Source organism: Paroedura picta, chromosome 1, assembly GCF_049243985.1.
Source record: "Paroedura picta isolate Pp20150507F chromosome 1, Ppicta_v3.0, whole genome shotgun sequence".
NCBI lineage: Eukaryota > Metazoa > Chordata > Lepidosauria > Squamata > Gekkonidae > Paroedura > Paroedura picta.
The window spans coordinates 107,589,627-107,609,091 of NC_135369.1; the positions used below are offsets into that span (position 1 = coordinate 107,589,627).

Consider the following 19,465-nt stretch of genomic DNA (forward strand, 5'->3'; position numbering starts at 1 on the left):
ACCCTGTCAGTACGCACATACAACCTGAACGCCTCAGAACACCAGCACCCCAGGGCCTTGATGCAATCCTTGCTGGAACCCTTGGCTGTCCCGTGCGTATTAGCCCCTATACAAAAGGAGTGTGAGCTGAACCCTTGTGAAATCAAGCCTAACTAACCCGTGCAAAGATGCAAAACAACCTAAAACTGGAAGCGGGACAAACATCTTTATGGATGTGCCATTTAGCGGGAAGTGCAGAGGACAGGATAGGGTGAGCCCCCTTTGCTGGCCTGCAGGACTACTAAGGTCCTCTGGCCAACCTGATCCTTTTTAAATCTGAACAATTGAATGTGCAGCTGCGATCCAAAAAGGCACACATCCTGCACTTGGATCACCCGGCAAGCTGGATCTGAGTGGAATGACACGACCACCTCGCTCACCCAGAAGACCCCAGAGAAGTCAAGCATGAAGGTCGCCCTAAAAAGCACAGCCTCCGCCAGCTGTGCAAGCATGCTGTCAAGCAGTGCAAGTGAGATGGGTCGGCATAGGTCAGACACCTGAGCCTCCATCCACCACCATCCCTCCAGTGCTTTTTGTTTCACATAAAATTTTCTGGGGTCCCACCAACCTTGCAACCTGCAGAAGAAGGCAAGGCTCAACAGGGGGACATTCAGAGTCCTCCCAGAGCAGCCCTCTGATCACAGCATGGCCAAATAGTGCAGCATGCCTTCCTCAGTCAGAGGAGCAGAAGGTATCAGACCCCATGCCCAAGCACAGTCAAAGTAACCAACCACTGCCACCTGGTAGGCATGGCATTTAGCCAGCACCAGCAATTCAGTCAGGCCATCATGGACAAAAGAAGTCTCCAAGGTTCCAGAGTTACGCCAGGAATTTCTCAAGGGAAGATTTTGCTGTTGGTGCCAACATCCTAAAGCTGTGCATTTGACATCTGGACAACAAATCTGTGATGTGGTTCTCTGCGCTGCTTCAATGCTTAGAATTGAAACATATATTAGAGTCCAAGCAGGTCAGAACCAGTTTATGGACCAGCCACATTACTCTCCCAGAATGTGACAACTGCCTGTTCGCCACCCAGACTACTGCCAGATGCCTCCACCAGACATTCGACTGAGGTTAATCCAACCTCAAAACACCTTGTCTAAAAACATCTGGTGGTTCCTCTTAAGCCATACCATCCATAATCTGAAGGATTCTGACCACCCTAGGGGTTGCTCTATTGAAATTGTTAAATGAATTAAATATTGTAAACTGTTACTTATATTTATTGTTAGAACTGTTACTGATATGTCCTGTTGCGACTGTTATTTAATATATGATGCTCTATGTTTCCCAGAATGTTCCATGTAAACCTCCCTGGGCCGTATAGAAAGGGTGGTATAAAAATCTAAGAAAATAAAATAAATTGTTGTACCAAAAGATGACCTTCCTGTTCACGAACAAGTCCCGCCATATCACCACCACTGTAAAAATCAGAAAAAGCTCCAAAAAGGTCAAGTCCCTGAGGAGCACCGAGTACTCCCACTCCCATGGCCAAGGTTGTGTGCACTACCTACCCGCGTAAAGTTCCCCAAAACAAAAACTTTCAGACCTCCCCTTTGAGGTGCCGCCAAGTTCTTTTGCTGCCACATCCTCTGCCCAGCAATGGCTGTCCCGTGTTGAGGCAGCAGCAGCATTTTTGGTCAGTTTGTGATTCGTGAAGCTATATTTTCAGACTTAATAACCATCACAAATGTTCACAAAATCTGAGGCAGCTTGTGACAGTTCATGAAGAGCAGAAAGCTGTAGTTTAAACCCCTGCTTTTTGTTCTTCATGAAAAACAGCTGTTCATGAAATAGCTGTTGACAGGCATTTAAGGGGGCTTTCTTGGATAGCTAGCGCCTGAGACTTGCTGCCCAAGAAAGCCGCTTTAAATGGCTGATCCATGGGAACAGATTTTCCCCGCAGCTCAGCTGTTTCTTATCTAAATAGCTGAGTCATGGGGATAGCCTGCTCCCAGTATCAACAGTTTACATCCTAAAACAACTGAGCCATTGGGAGCAGGCTGCTACTGATTTGAGCATGAATCTCATGAACTTGGCTTGTTTTGTAGGCAAGCTGACTTTGTGAGGGTTTCAGTTCAGTTTGTGGTTCATCCAAAAACAGAGCTACATTTTTGTGATCAGCTTTTAAACAGAAACATGTCAGTCTAAATTGGATGGATTGAAGTCATAATTCTAGAATAAATGTCCTAAAGGATTGTTATGCTCATGTTCAGGATTTATATTTTAAGTTCTCAGTGCAAAATAGCAATGCTGTTAACAAGCTGTATATTTTTCACAATTGCATAAACACATGAGGAAATGGTAGGAGGATGTCATAAATGCTGTCTTCTTAAAATAACCATGAAGCCTGGATAGAGAACAGTAGAATATTTTGTGCCTGGAAGGGTTGAGCACGTTGAGTAAACTGATGATCAGCTTTCAGAGCACCCAAAAATGTAATTGCCTCCTTGGAAAACTGCCTTGTTTTAAAACATCAACTTGTTGTTCTTCTAGGTTCAAGAAGGCATTTGAGTCAGAACCAACATTACAATCAGGAATTAATTATGCCGTACTTCTCTTGGCTGCTGGACACCAGTTTGATACCTCTTTTGAGCTACGGAAAGTTGGTAATATAATTTTGAACCACATAAAGTTATCAGTATATAGTATTAATATAATTCACAGGCAAATCAGCTTCTATGACTGTATTTTCAGCTTTTAGCAGAATTGTTGTGAAGCATGTAGCCAGACTTCTTCATTTATGAGTAATGTTGAGCTTTGGCTAACTTTTCCATGTCAATGCTACCTCTTCAGGCCTTCTTCTTCCTGTATATTGATGTAATCTTGACTGCCTTCAGTTGCATGGGTTAGATTTTTCTTTCACAAGGACAATCAAATAATAGGGAATTTATTACTGTCATTTCTGGGCCAGGACACCTTTGCTAAGCTATTGCACTGAACGTATATTGATGACACTGACATGTCTTGGTACTTGAGGCTGGATCAAGTAAAGTCTAACACAACACTGCTTCCCCCTGTTACTGCTCATTTTGAACAACAGAAAACAAGGCTCTTATATTTGATATAAATGTATTGTCATTAATATTCTATACAGTTTTAATTATGTTTGAATACTGTTATGAATTACAATGTAGTAGTATTTTCAGGATAGGAACGTCTGATTTGTCTCATTATAGATTCAAATGAGTAGCCGTGTTGGTCTGAAGTAGCACAATAAAATCAGAGTCCAGGAGCACCTTTAAGACCAACAAAGATTTATTCAGGGCATGAGCTTTCAAGTACAAGCACCCTTCGTCAGACCCTTGGTCTAACAAAGAGTGCTTTCACTCGAAAGCTCACGCCTTGAATAAATCTTTGTTGGTCTTAAAGGTGCTACTGGATTCGGATTTTATTGTCTCATTATAAGCAATGAAAATTCATATTACTTGCCCATTATTTGTAAACTCTGCAAATATCATTTCTTTTTCCGTTCTGGCCCCTACGTGGTGGAATGAGCTCCCGGATGAGCCAAGGGCACTATCGGAGTTCTCTTGGTTCCACAGGGCCTGTAAGATGGAGCTCTTCCGCCAGGCTTTTGGTTGAGTCTGGGCTAAATATTGGGCTATGTGTACAGATCTTTCCCCATCCTTATGTAATCTGGACCCCCCCACCGGGGGGGGGGCAACCATCACCCTTTACAGCTTCTTTAGTTGCAACTGAGAATGGACAAGCTGGGGGAATGAGGGCCAAGAGTAGTACTGTCGCCATCATGTTGTTTTGTTGTTTTATTGTACTGTTGGCAAGAGGGCATAGCTTGCTGTCTTATGGGGTTAATGTTTTTATCATTATACTGTGAACTGACACAAGCTGGCTGGTCTGGGAGTGATAGTATAAAAATCCAATAATATATAAATAAAATATATAAAATATAGAAGAGCTGATTCTTACATGCCGCTTTTTTTCTTCCCAAAGGAGTCTCAAAGCAGCTTACAGTCGCCTTCCCTTTCCTCTCCCCACAACAGACACCCTGTGATGGAGGTGAGGCTGGGAGAGCCCTGATATTCCTGCTCGGTTAGAACAGCTTTATCAGTACGATGGCGAGCCCAAGGTCACCCAGCTAGCTGCATATGGAGAAGCAAGGAATCAAACCTGGCTTGCCAGATTAAAAGTCGGTGCTCCTAACCACTACATCAAGCTGGCATTATAGAGATGCTTATTGTAATAGATGAAAGTTGTAAATAGCTTCTTTGGTTCACAGGAAAGCATCTATTCGTTTAGCATTGTTCCTGAAAAATAAAATGAAGATTCACTAAAATGAATATTGTTCACTAGCTATATTCTGTGAATTGTTCCTATTGCCATTTTTACTAGTGCTTATATGAGTTTCCTTAACCTTCATTGTGTTTATTTTAAAATATCTCTGAGGCTTACATAACTAATATAGAATTTAAAAGGGAAAGATCAAGAAGAAATTAGTGTCTCCGAGTCAAAAACCCAAAAGCTTTTGGCTTGGTAGATTTGAAGGGGACACTACATATCCAGGTCAGCACATGCATAGAAAATAATAGTAAGAAGGGGGTGCTTTATACCAGCTACGATTAGGATTGCTAACAGCCAGTTCTTTTAACAGAGGCCTAATGAAATGTCATTTACCAGTTGATACTATCTTACACATTGTAGTGTAGTGATTAGAGCAGTGATACTCAGTGGCTTGGGGGCTATATGTGGCTCTTTGACATGCTACTTTTGGGCCTTCTGAGCACTGTACCCCAATGTGGACTCTGCATCGTGTTTCTGGAATGTGGCCAGGAGAGCTTGGTATGGGCAGAGCCACCACTAGAGGAAGTGGTATGCTGGGAACCTCCTTCAGGTATAGGCCTCATGCTAAGCATGGAAATAAACGTGGCTCTTCTGGTTGATGGTATTTGCAAACTCCATAAGCTGCTGGCTGAGTATGCTGGCTTAGAGTATTGAACTAGGACATGCTTTGTGACCTTGGGCCAGTCATATACTCTCAGCCTAACCTACCTCTCAGGGTTGTTGTGAGGATAAAACGGAAGGGGAAAATGACATAAACCACTTTGAGTCTCCACTGGGGAGAAAGTAAGTATAAATGAAGTAAGTAAATAAACTATTTACTTGTGTGCCATGAAAAACTTCAAGTGTTCATTTTCACACAATAAGCCTCTGTTTAAAGGTCAGGGCATTTTTTCTCTTTAGTTGTTTGCAGCCCTAGCTGTCACATGTACCAAGTGATGTTGGTCTAGAGTCAAATGAAATAATTTGTTTCATGTATTTTCACTTTTTCATTCATCTTGATGCAGTGGGGACTTAGGATACAATTGGTTGGTAAGAGAGAGATGAAGGAACTGTCTGCAGCCCATAGCACCAACGTCAGCCTTGCAGATGGTTAGGCAAGCTCAGTTGAATTTAAGTATGTATTAACTAGAGTGTTGGGTTGCAATGTTTGCTTTTCTTGTTTCTTCAGGAGTAAAGATAAGCAGCCTGCTTGGGAAAAAGGGAAACCTGGAAAAATTGCAGAGTTACTGGGAAGTGGGATTTTTCCTGGGAGCGAGTGTCTTGGCAAGTGATCATACTAGAGTGATTCAGGCCTCTGAAAAACTTTTCAAATTGAAGACACCAGCATGGTAAGATGAAGTTTAGCTCCTTCAAAAATTCATATTATTGTACTGTATTTTTCTCAGTTTTCCAAAGCAGGGAAGCTGAAACGATTGGATATTTCTTTTATCAGGTTTGTGAATCTGTCCAAGAAAACTGTGTTCTTTTTATATTGGTTCAGAGACTGTCTGAAGGGAGGAAAGATCATTGTTCAAGTAAGGCCCTCCGTTTTTGTCAGGATTTTATTATTTCTTATGCAAAATAATGCCAAAGTAAGCTGACACCACTTTCCAAATAGCAGAGACTATCTCTTGCTGTAGTCAAGAACAGCTGCTTAGAAAATTTCAGTTCTGTTATCCTAAAAACAGTCTTGTGTATACAAAATCAGGCCATGTGATCATTTCAAAAACAAGGGCAATGTTCACCAGTGCTCTTGGCTCAGAACACAGGCTACTGCCAGTTTTGTGGTCAGATTATTCCCTTTCCTCTTAACCTGTTTTATTAGCTCAAACCAATTTAGCATTTCAGCCTGTATAATGGCAATTAAACAATGAAACTGAGTTGCCTCTTTTTCACCTTAGTTGTGTTTACTAATCCATTGGTTTTCTAATCCACTGTAAAGATGAGGCACAACATTTATCCTTCAAAGGGTACCCGGTAGCAAAATACTCAACATGCCTACATGTGTTTACTGTCCTGCTTAGCAACTTTAGCTGCAAACGAGCCTGTCATTTTGCTGGGTTCATTGATAAGACTGGTGTATTGCAATTGCTAAGCAACCAAAAGCTATAACTTCATAGTTTCATATTGGTTAGCGGGGAGGGGGAGGAGTGTGCATCTGTATATACACCCGTCCCCAGAGAAGGTATGAATTACAGAGACCCTGGGAAATGCTAGCTGTGCACATGATGTTATTTCCCTGTCCAGAGCACCCACATGTTGTTGTTATTCTTGCTGTTTCATATTTATTTACTGTATTTTCCCCTGCCCTTTGGCTAACGCATCCAGGAGAGCTTCTAGAAATTAAAACATCATTATAAAGTAAAAACAAATGGTATGTTATGAAACATTTAGCAGCATGCTAAAAGTTTTTGGCAAGTTTCCACTGGAGAGATGAAAAGAGGAGTATACATTTCATCTCTATACACTTCAGGGGGAAAATTGCTTGACTCCAAATTTTAGTGCAGCCTCTTTTAGATGAAAGATCTAGTGCTGTGTTTCGTTTGAATAGTCCTTTACAATTGTAACAACCATCTTGGGAATTAGACTGAAACTTGGCAAATGTCATCTATGGAAACCCATGGCTAAGTTGGCATTTGAATCTAGATGCTGCAGGTCCACTGAGCTACACAAGTGCTCATTAATCGGGTCTAAAGGTTGCTTTCTCCTTCATTGTGTCTAACTTGTAAGTGACTAATCGCTCAAATACAGAGCTGCCTGTTACTGACACCAGAGTGTATTTTTTGCCATTTCCCTTGTATAAACCTGGATCACAATCATGCCAAAGTTAAGTCCTTTTGTCTCACTTCAGTGATACCTGTGGTTGAATCTCTCACAATAATGAGAATGAAAAGTACTTTGCTTTGGCTGAATAATGCCGTTTTAGTAAAACTCTGCTACTAGGGGCTAAACTAGATGTTGGCTGTGAGTACTGTTTTTTAAGGTTCTGATGATTACATTGTTTTTGAGAAAATATTTAGACCAGGGAATGGGTGGGAGAGTGCTTAACCTTTGTCCTGCTAGCAGTTTTTTTGACTCCCCAAGTTCTACCTTTCACTTTGGCTGTTTCAGACTTGTGGCTACTACGCCTAAAAAAGCTTGTGTTAAATATCTAGTTTAACCCTATTTGCTCCTTGTGTGAAATTATTTTGTAAATACTATCTCATTTGGAACCTGATGCTTCTCCTCTTCAGCTGACATCTTGAGTCAGACCATGGAGCCATCTGTGTAGTACTGCTTGTTTGTTTGCTTGTTTATTATTTGAAACATTTGCAGTCTGCTTCCAGATCAGGTTCATGGTACTGGTGTTGACCTTTCAGATTTTACGTAGCTTGGGCCCTACTTACCTACGGGACCACCTGACTCCTTATGCCATCCGTAGGGCACTCTGCTCTGCAGGTATGAATCTGCTGAGGCACATCTGGCCTCGACTAGGGCCAGGGCATTTTCATTCCTAGCCCCTACCTGGTAGAACAAGCTCCTGAATGAGCTGCGGGCTCTGATGGGACTCTCTGAGTTCTGCAGGGGCTGCAAAATGGAGCTCATCCACCAAGCATTTGGTTGAGGCTGGGTGAGGGAGCCCCTGGGATATATCTGGTCCCCCCCCCCCCGAATTCAGATGCAGCATTAGATCTGTTGATGGCCACCCCCGGCTGCCACCCCGGTTTTTGACCATCAACCACTGGTTACTATCTGGACCAATGCTGAAGGGCCAAAGAACGGGAGGAGTTTTTTATCCTGAATTGTATACCGCCATTTTTATGCTAGATTTTTTAGACATTAATACTGGGGTGTTTTATGGGAGATTTGATTTTATGTTTTATATTACTTTGTGAACTGCTGTGAGCCAGTTTCCTGGGAGTTTCACAGGTTTTGCAGCAAACATCAAACGTTGTAATGTTACAATATTAAAAACATTTTTAAAAACGTTTAAAATAATGTATATAAAATCATTCAATAAAGACACTAAAAACCAGGCCGTAACAGTTTTTTGGGTATACCAAACCAAACAAAAAAGCTTTCATGCGAATGCCGAAGTCAACAATAGAGAGAAACAGATGAATTTTCCTGGAGAGGGAGTTCCAAAGGTTTGGTTCCAAAGGTTTCATCAGATATTTTCAAGGATGTTCTCTTTAGCTCAGCTGGAGCTATCTGCAGTTAAACATGCAGAGCATAGATTCTGTCCCTGAGCTAATATGTTGTATAGTTCAAATATGCTCCTTCTGCTCATTTTATTCTTGCAAGGGTACACATTCCCAAAACTGCTTCATATATTATCATGAGGCCTGTGTGCACTATGTACTTGTAGTATACTACTAATACAATGCATGCTATAAAATACATAGCATTTTGTTTGCTTATTTCACTTTTGCCCTACCTGTATGCAAGGTGGCTTATGAAATTAATGTAACATTTAGTACAAATAAAGCATGTAAAGTTACAAATAATTGCCTTTTTTATCATTGTCTGTAGGTACCTCAAGTCAATTGTGGAAACTATTTTGATATATCAGCACTTTAAGAAACTGAATCCAGAACAGCAGGTTGCCAAACATGAACTTGTGGACTTTTGGATGGACTTTCTGGTTGAAGCCACAAAGACAGATGTGTCAGTAGTTAGATTTCCTGTAAGTATATTTAAGACATTTTCAATTAATGTTTAATATTGTTAATTTCCTGTTTGTCCTGCCTTGGGATTATTGGGAAAATGTTCATTTAATTCATTTTAATTTCCAAAACCAGAAAAGCTTCATATGAATATTACAGGAGCTTGATTAATTATATTTTCTTTTTCATTTGTATTTTATTTACAAAATTTATACCCCAGCTTTCTGCCTTCATCAGGGCAACTAAGACAACTAGAAAAATAAATACATAGATAATCTTAATGATGATATCAATTCAGTTGTGTCCACCTCTTGGCAATCCTATGGCATAGTTGTCATGATGTCTTTCAATCTTGTACCATTTCTTTTAGTTGTGTGATGTTCTGGCCAGTGTTCATTTTGATTGTGTCTAACCATCGTGTTCTTTGTCGGCATGGTTTCGTTTTACTACTGACAAATTCTAGCATAATTACTTTCTCCAGTGAGTTGGATCACATGATATGGCCAAAGGAAGGAAGCCAAAGTTTCCAGTGATATATTAGGCTTTATGCATTCTAGTATTTCTTTGTGACTTAGGGCAGGCAGGAGTGATCACTGATGAAACATCAGATGAAATTTAAAAAGTCTTTACCCACTGGCAGAAGACAGCAACAGAAGGGGCCAGACGAGGTAGAATTCCAGAATTTTGGTGCCATGACCAACAAGACAGTCTTCCTAGTTCCCACTCACCTAATCTCAGAATGATGGTGCACCTGAAACAGTCACAGAAGATGACTGTAGTAGCTGGGTAGGTGTTCTTTCAAGTTTGCTGATCCTTAGCTTGTTAAATTACCTATAAAACTAGAAAGTCATGTTAGAATACTATAATTTAAAGTTTACCCCTATTAAAATGTCAGCATAGAAATTCAGCTCTGTACGGAGCTACTGCAAATTAATAAGGTAAAATACATTTTCTTGGCTATTCCCATGAAAATAGCTGGGGAAAAAGGAAGAATGGAATGCTAGAAACATGCTGTCAGGTCTGCATGAAATAGCCCAGTGGTCCCCAACCCCTGGTCCAGGGACCGGTACCAGTCCGTAGATCAGTCGGTACTGGACCGTGGCTCCTCCTTGTCCTCCTTCCCAGCTGCTCTGCCAGTCTGCGGACCTTTGGTGCTCTCTAGTGGCCACCATGGCTGGTGCTCCCCCTCGTCGTGGCACTGCGCAGGCGGTGGGAAGTCAGGGGCGCCAGCGGGAAAGCAAGTGGAGCAGGGGCTCAGCCGGTGGCAGCAACCTCCCTCGACAAAAGACTACCCCCTCCCTGGGCCTCAGTAAAATTGTCAAGCGTTGACTGGTCCCCGGTGATAAAAATGTTGGGGACCACTGATCTAGCCAACTAAATTAATAAGTCCCACTATCAACTGAAACTGTTGTCATGTTATTGCTAACTATCAGCTTCTATCCATTTGGTGTTCATCTCATCCTTTCTCTAAAGATCCCCATGTGTGGCACACACGGTTCTCCCCTCTTCCATACCAACCTGTGTGGTGGGTTGTTCTTGGGAGTTTGAGTAGCTAGAACGAATCCAGTGAGCATTGCTTGGGGCAATTTGAACATAGATCTCTAGTCCTTTACCACACCAGCTCTACTTTAATAGGTTAAAGAAAAAAGGCTCATGGGAAGGGGATAGCCAGGTGAAGTAGAATTCTTCCCTCTTGCATAAGTGTGTTATGCTTGAAAAAGGAAGACATAATACTGCCTGAGGATGGTTTCCTTGTGAGCACAGTGTGTATACTTAAGGCATATGGAAGAAAATATTTTTAACAATAAGTTCATTTAAAATGATGGAAGAAGGATAATATCAAATGTAAAACAGTCTAAGCAAAAAAGTGAGATTGGGTCATGATTATTCCAGTATGTTCTGTTGATTTTAGTAGAATTCAATGGTGACAAATTGCTACTGAAATGCACTTCCTGACAGTCCTGTGGCAACCATTCTCTCACTGTCTCTGCCTTCTCTGGTAGCCATTTACTGGTTACATCTATCACCCTATATCAGAATTCCAGTGGTGACCACAGGCTGAAAAGGATGGGTTCCCCCATCTAGGGCAGTACAATGATTACCTTAGCACTCTTCAACTGTGATTCCAAAATAGGCTTCAGTAGAGTCTGCTTCCATGGTGTCTTCATAGCTTCTTTATACAAGCTTGTGAATGTATGATATGCGTGCACATTCCCTTGATCTCTTGTTAGTCACTGCCCTCAATTTTAGAGCTAAAGGGCTCTAAAGACTGCTATGTAATGATCCTAATGCTTCCAGCTTTCCTGCTGCTTTGTTACAGATTCCTTCTTTCACCATGATGGCCTAGTTTCTGTTCAGATACATCCTGAATTATGCCCACAATTTTCTGATATATGCCTGTTCATGTTCGTGACTTCTTGTCCGCCTGTCTTCCACCTATGGTTTCCACATGCTTCTTCACAGAGCCAAAGAAAGAAAAATCATCTAGCAATCCACCTAAACTGGTCCTGGTTGTGCTTCATAGGACCGTGATCATTTTTGCTCCAGATCACCCTAATCAGTCTGCTGTCAACTTTTAGGGACCCATACCCTTTATTACATTTCATATCAATTTCTTCCATCACTGATTTTGTACACTTTTCATAAGTTTCTATATTTCCCTTTTCTTCCTGGAACTAGAGTCTCCATTATCTCCCTTTTTCCAGTGTGAAAATTCATTTTGATATTCTGAATACATTACCCTGTGTCCTTCAGTCCATTTGAGGCTGCATGCTTAGCTAGGTGGAGACATAATAAAAATAAACCACAATTTAAGCTCATGTAAAAATAGAATGATAGAATCATAGAGTTGGAAGGGGCCAGACATGCCATCTAGTCCAACCCCCTGCTCTACGCAGGATCAAAAAGAAATATGCGTGCAAAGGCACTAAGCATCCTAAAGCATCCAAGAAAAGTGTGTATCCAACCTTTGCTTGAAGACTGCCAGTGAGGGGGAGTTCACCACCTCCTTAGGCAGCCTATTCCACTGCTGAACTACTCTGACTGTGAAAAAATTTTTCCTGATATCTAGCCTATATTGTTGTACTTGAAGTTTAAACCCATTACTGCATGTCCTCTCCTCTGCAGCCAACGGAAACAGCATCCTGCCCTCCTCCAAGTGACAACCTTTCAAATACTTAAAGAGGGCTATCATGTCCTCTCTCAACCTTCTTTTCTCCGGGCTGAACATTCCCAAGTCCCTCAACCTATCTTCATAGGGCTTGGTCCCTTGGCCCCAGATTATCTCTGTCGCTCTCCTCTGTACCCTTTCAATTTTATCTACGTCCTTCTTGAAGTGAGGCCTCCAGAACTGCACACAGTACTCCAGGTGTGATCTGACCAGTGCCGTATACAATGGGACGATGACATCTTGTGATTTTGATGGGATGCCCCTGTTGATACAGCCCAAAATGGCATTTGCCATTTTTACCGCTGCATCACACTGCCTGCTCATGTTTAGTTTACAATCCACAAGTACCCCAAGGTCTCGTTCACACACAGTGTTACCTAGAAGCGTATCCCCCATCCAGTAGGCATGCTTTTCATTTTTCTGACCCAGATGCAGAACTTTACACTTATCTTTATTAAATTGTATCTTGTTCTCATTTGCCCATTTTCCCATTGTGTTCAGATCTCGTTGAACTCCGTCTCTATCTTCCGGAGTATTTGCCAGTCCTCCCAATTTGGTGTTATCTGCAAACTTGATGAGTAGTCCCTCCATCCCCTCATCTAGATCATTAATAAATATGTTAAAAAGTACCGGGCCGAGCACCGAGCCCTGAGATACCCCACTACTCACCTCTCTCCAGTCTGATGAAACACCATTGACAACAACTCTTTGAGTGCGGTTCTCTAACCAATTCCCTTTCCACTTAACTATCTGAAAATCCAGATTGCAGTCCTTCAACTTATCCCTCAGAACATCATGGGGAACCTTATCAAAAGCTTTACTAAAATCCAAGTAAATGACATCAACCGAATTTCCACGATCCAGCAAACTGTTACTTGGTCAAAAAAGGAAACCAGGTTGGTCTGGCAGGACCTGTTGGAGACAAATCCATGCTGACTTCCTTGGATCACCAAATTGTCCTCCAGATGTTTGCAGATTGCTCCCTTTAATATCTGCTCCATTATCTTCCCCACAACAGAGGTCAGACTCACTGGTCTGTAGTTTCCCGGGTCCTCCTTCCTCCCTTTTTTGAAGATCGGAATAACATTTGCTCTCTTCCGGTCCTCTGGGACATCAAACATTAAGAAAAGAACATTACATATATAATAAAGTGAGCTCCAGAAGGTGTTCAGCAAATTGTTTACCACACAAAATACCAGTTATTTATGGTATGTATACTCATAAATGCCTCCAGATTAGTAATAAATCTTGGTAATCAATAGTAATAAGTCTTTTGTATGTATACCCATATTTCTGCATACTTGCATGGTAGATTTAATCAGGTCCCACCAGATTGTCGGTTGTGCCCTTGTGGGCTTAACCAAGTAGAAGACCTTATCCATCGTGTCCTGTATTGCCCTCTATACAATGACGTTCGAATCAGGCTGAACACAGTTCTGTCCATTGTCTCTGAATATGACGATGATAAAATAACATTTCTTTTGGCTGACGTTTTCCCGTATGTCACTTTAATGGTTGCTAATTTCATTTCCTCATCCATTATTATTTTTTAAAGGTTCGTTTCAAGTATGGCTGAGGAATCCTGATTTTAGTTGATATATAATTCTTTTTTGTTTTACTTCTCCAATTTTTATTTACGGTCATTTAGACCAAAATTTTAGATACACTATTATACAATAGCAGTTTGTAAAAGGAAAGGTAATATATTAAAAGTTTAAAAATGCATCAACAATAAAACTTAAAACTTCTCCATCATAAAAGTCAACATTTAAAAGCATTAACTGCCGGTGACTATTTTACAAGGATAAAATGAGCCATAAAAGCAATAAAACTAGTAAAACTGTTAAAATATAAAACAAAAGACAAGATTAAGAGATGTACGATAATAACTACTAACCAAACAACATAATAACAACTAACCAAACAACATTACTGACCAACAGGCAAGAGTTGGTGGATGAGGCGAAGGAGGTGGGGACCCTAAGGGGAAGTGACCATGTCCTCATAGAATTCCTTTTGAGATGGGGAGCCAAGGAAGCTTGTAGCCAGATGCGGATGTTGGATTTTCGTAGGGCAAACTTTAATAAACTCAGAGACATGATGAGTGTCATACCATGGACAAGAATGCTGGAAGGGAAGGGAGCATGTGAAGGGTGGGCGCTACTCAAACAAGAGCTATTGCATGCTCAATCAATGACTATCCCAGAAAGACGAAAACACTGCAGGAGCTCTAAAAAGCCTTTTTGGATGAACAGAGAACTTCAAGAGGAACTAAGAAAGAAAAGGGAAATGGAGGGAAGGACAGAGCTCTAAAGAAGAGTACCTACAGGTTACTAGGCACTGTAGATCAATCATCAGAAAGGCCAAAGCTGAGAGTGAGCAAAGATTGGCCAGGGAAGCCCATTGTAACAAGAAAAGATTTTTCAGTTATGTGAGTAGCAAACGTAAAGTAAAGGAGGCAATAGGCCCACTGTGCGGATGGACAAACTCTAACGGAGGATGCAGAGAAAGCAGAGAGGCTCAGCGCCTATTTTACATCTGTTTTTTCCCACAGGTCAAAGGGTTTAGGCACATCTAGAGATGGCAGTAGCCAAGAGATAGTGTCTGGGTGGCAGGTTGACATGGACAGAGAGGTTGTTGAGAGGCATTTAGCTTCACTGGATGAGTTCAAATCCCCTGGGCCGGAAGAAATGCACCCGAGAGTGCTCAAAGAACTTTCCAGAGAACTTGCAGAACCTTTGGGACCTCTTTAAGGACTGGAGATGTCCCGGAGGACTGGAAGAGATCAAACGTTATTCCAATCTTCAAAAAAGGGAGGAAGGATGACCCAGGAAACTACAGACAGTGAGTCTGACCTCTGTTGTGGGGAAGATAATGGAGCGATCTGCAAACATTTGGAGGACAGTTTGGTGATCCAAGGAAGTCAGCATGGATTTGTCTCCAACAGGTCCGGTCAGACCAACCTGGTTTCCTTTTTTGACCAAGTAACAGGTTTGCTGGATCATGGAAATTCGGTTGATGTCGTTTACTTGGATTTTAGTAAAGCTTTTGATAAGGTTCCCCGTGATGTTCTGATGGATAAGTTGAAGGATTGCAATCTGGATTTTCAGATAGTTTGGTGGATAGGGAATTGGTTAGAAAACTGTACTCAAAGAGTTGTTGTCAATGGTGTTTCATCAGACTGTGTGTGAACAAGATCTTGGGGTACTTGTGGATTGTAAACTAAACATGAGCAAGCAGTGTGATGCAGCGGTAAAAAAGGCAAATGCCATTTTGGGCTGTATCAACAGGAGCATCACATCAAAATCACTAGTTCCATTGTATACGGCACTGGACAGACCAGACCTGGAGTACTGTGTGCAGTTCTGGAGGCCTCACTTCAAGAAGGACGTAGATAAAATTGAAAGGGTACAGAGGAGAGCGACGAGGATGATCTGGGGCCAAGGGACCAAGCCCTATGAAGATAGGTTGAGGGACTTTGGAAAGTTCAGCCTGGAGAAAAGGAGGTTGAGAGAGGACATGATAGCCCTCTTTAAGTATTTGAAAGGTTGTCATTTGGAGGAGGGCAGAATGCTGTTCCCATTGGCTGCAGAGGAAAGGACACTTTATGATGCTTTAGGATGCTTTGGGCTGATCCTGTGTTGAGCAGGGGGTTGGACTAGATGGCCTGTATGGCCCATTCCAACTCTATGATTCTATAAGAAGTTCTGTGGACCTATTATGGCTATACATCAGTGACCAATCTTTCCTAGTTCTTAAAGCTAGCCACACAAATTTTGCTACTTTGCTAATTAAAAAATTATCTGTCTCTGATAGCAATAGTTGCAGACGATGCTTTCTCAGGTCATGAGTTCATTCTATAAGCATTGGTACTAATGCACCTGTGCGAATATGATTATACAGCTTGCACTCAAATAAGATGTGTTCTGTGTTCTCTACTTGACCCTCGTTGCAGATACAGAGCCGATCCTTGTGAGGGAGTCCATCAAATTTCCCACTCAAGTGAGCTTAGGGTAGGGCATTGTGACGAAGGAGGGTAAAGAATCTCTTGTGCTCAGGATTTACCACTTTTCTTAGATATTGCATCTGGGTGTTTGCTTCAGCAGCGCATATACTAAAATTGGAACGATACTAAATTTTACTTCTCTTACTTTATTCTGCACTTGCAATTTTCTTATTTAATACATTTATACTATGACATTAATTAATTAATTAATTAATATTAATTAATATGCAATGTCTGGTGTACAAATATAGGAAGAAAAGAAGAGCCTGAAGGGGGCAGCAAGAAGACCATTAGATAGGTCAATGAGGTCAGGACCTTTTCTACCCTGTTAAGTGTTACTTCTTGTCTATCTCTAGATTGCTACTCTTAGGGGTAATTTCTTGCTTCTTCTCAGGAGCTTCTCTCTTACTCACTCTCTGCTAGTCAGCCATGTAGTCAGGCTATTTCTATCTCTACTCTGCACTATCAAGTATGGTCGTTCTTTAATAAATCCTTTTCTCCTAATCCTAAAATACAGCGTGTGCATATCTATGACTTGCTTACTCTGCTAACATGAACAGCAAGAGAGCTTCCTTAGCTCATGCCAATGTGCTCCTCTTGGTTTGTATGTGTTCAGTTCAGTGGAAGAGCTCATCTCTCCAGTGAATGAGTATATTGGCCCACTCAGCAATCTTGCTCTTGAGGCTTGAGTCACACATGGTCACCAACATGTAGACCTTCTGCTATGTAAGAGGCTGAAGGCAGGCCTCGAGTCCATCTTGCAGCCTTTTTACCAGTGACCTGCTGCTGGAGCCATGCCTGTACATCCCTCAGCTGGCTCCAGAAAGGAGGCTGAGTCTTCAAGAGCCATTTGGATCATGGGGATGACTAGAGCCAGACTTGCCATGGCAGACGAGAGCATCGCTCTGTCTTAAAAGGCCTAAGCGTCTGAGAGGAGATCATCAACCATTTTTCCTGTGTGAGCTAACTATTTCCCCAGTCTTGGAGACCTGTAATATGACAGCATTTCTTGATGAGATTCCTGAACTCGTAGGTTCTGTGTCCAAGCTAGGATTCTCTGCAAAGCCCCACCCTCCAAATAACCAAACATGAATAAGTTAATAATTTTAAACCAGCTCCAAAGAAACAAAGCAGAAGGAAGAAACTCTTGGTCTCCCTACCTAACACCAGGCCCAAACAAAAACAAAACTCCACAAAACTAACTGCAAACCACAAAACCAGAAATAACTATAACTTAAGAATAAACCAAAGCAAACCAAAAAAAGTCCTGAGGCCTTCCCCCTCCCTCCTCAGCCACCAGGCCCAGACAAGTAAAAAAAACCCTCCAAACAGCAGGGTACAAAACCAGAAGGAACTGAAATGTAACCATTAGGAACAAAACAAAAAACAAAAAAAGGCCTGAGTCCCTCCCCTACCTACCACCCAAGAAGCTCAAAGAACAACTAACAGTAAAATAAGAAGACATCTTTTAAAATGATGTTCAGTCAGACTATCCCTCTTCTCCAGACAGCCAGGATCTGATCTGGTCCACAGCAGAGTCTCTTAGGCAACAGGAGCAGCAGCTGAAGCCAAATCCAACGCAAACTCTCCAAACTTCTCTCAGCAGTGGAGTCTAGCTCTTTATCTGTGCACAGAAGATTTTTTTAAATAATAAAATTCTATGACTGGCTAAAGAATAGTGTTCCTCCTAATCTGAAATTCTATTTCCCAAATCTGCTTCTTCCCCCCTCCCTTCTGTTCCCAGGGCAAAGAGTGGGGAAAGCAAGGTAATTGGGCTTCACATTTGAAGTCAACAACCTTGCAAGTTGCAAACCTGCAATGCAGTGGCATTTGCAAAAGCATTGGCTCTAATGAACTATAGCTACCCCTAGGGTGCTTTGGCCATTTGGCTGCAGAGATGTGTCTTCCCCATACCTTCTGTTACCCTGACAACCAGAGTAAAAGGCAGAGATAGAATTGAAAGAAGGAGGAGCCAGAACTTAGACTCTAAACTTGTAGCCCTTTAAACCTCTCTGTAGCCAAATATACCCTGAAAAATCATGTAAAAATTCAACTTCATTCAGGCTCAACTGTACTGGTAGCCAGTCAGATTTTCTGACATGTTTTTGACTTTAAAAAACCTGAAACATACCAATAAAGTATTTTTCAGGTGTCTTTGCAACTCCAATACAGCAAATGCACACTCCTATTTAGTAGTATTCTCCATATTTTTTTCCCAAGGTTTTAATTCTGGAACCTACAAAAATCTACCAGCCTTCATATCTCTCCATCAATAGTGAGGCTGAAGAGAAGACAGTCTCTATCTGGCATGTTATGCCTGATGATAAGGTAAGCCAGCTTCACATTGTTTCTCATAATGAAAGGTAGATGCAGACAAAAGATCGTGGGATTTTCTTTGTCAATAATAGCCTGTAACTGCATGGTTTCTAGCACCTACCTGCTTAATTTAAAAGGTTAAAGGAAACTGGAGAAGCTTTGGATGAAGGAGACAATTTTAAGCCTTTGGTAATTATTTGAGTGACAAAAAATTAAACAGAAGTGAAAGGAAGACGTCTAAAGATGAAGAAATAATGGGCATTTAGAAAGGAAGTGTTAATCATAGCATGCCCATACTTGCTAATTCAGGGCATTTGGAAGACCATATAAACAACATGTGTCTCTTATCAGCTAACTATGTTAGTAGGCCAAAGAGTTTTGCAAAACTAACAGGCATAGTTCAGACATATCATATCTCCTCAATTTCCACCATCAAGTGGAGCTGTAGCTTTAATGTCCCATGTGCAGCCGCCACTACCTGACAGTTTGCAGTATGGCTTATTTAAGAAATGTAAAGGCAGCTCCTTAACTGGAATCAGGACTCTGAGTTGATAAAAAGTTGGGAACTCTGGATATAAATGAAAGGCACCTCTCTTTACACTTCTGGTATGTCCTTGACATAAAGGAGTCTAGAGAAAGGAATTAAACGTGAACATATCTCAATTATACATTGAGAAATTGCACTTCTCAGGTGTAATTAATTTTTTTAAATGAATATACACATAACTGTCTTGTCAGAAAATCAGGATTGGCTCTGTCTGCCTTTCTGGGGATATACTTTGGTAGCAAGCCATGGGATACATCCAACCATCTTCCAAAGAGTTTTCCTTCAGTCTCAGGAACCTTCCTCCATTGGAAGAGTGACTTAAGTTGAAGTTTCCTTAGGCTCACTCAGTAGAGTGATAGGATAGGGATAGGATCTACCCCATGACTATAATGTGTGAAATGGCTTGATGTAAAATCAAGTGGCATAAGAAGAGATCATAAGTCTAGAAGTTTTTTTTAAAT

At 41.4% G+C, this 19,465-nt stretch overlaps 1 protein-coding gene across 3 annotated transcripts in view; it reads left to right on the forward strand.

The window, feature by feature from the left end:
- The window catches only part of MAP3K5 (mitogen-activated protein kinase kinase kinase 5), a 149,479-nt gene that overhangs the window by 77,484 nt on the left and 52,530 nt on the right, over positions 1–19,465 (forward strand). For all 3 annotated transcript variants that reach the window (XM_077351694.1, XM_077351684.1, XM_077351705.1), the window contains exons 8-11: positions 2,536–2,648; positions 5,510–5,669; positions 8,833–8,986; positions 18,362–18,469. In XM_077351694.1, the coding sequence (XP_077207809.1) occupies positions 2,536–2,648; positions 5,510–5,669; positions 8,833–8,986; positions 18,362–18,469 (535 nt within the window). The remainder of the gene's footprint in view (positions 1–2,535; positions 2,649–5,509; positions 5,670–8,832; positions 8,987–18,361; positions 18,470–19,465) is intronic.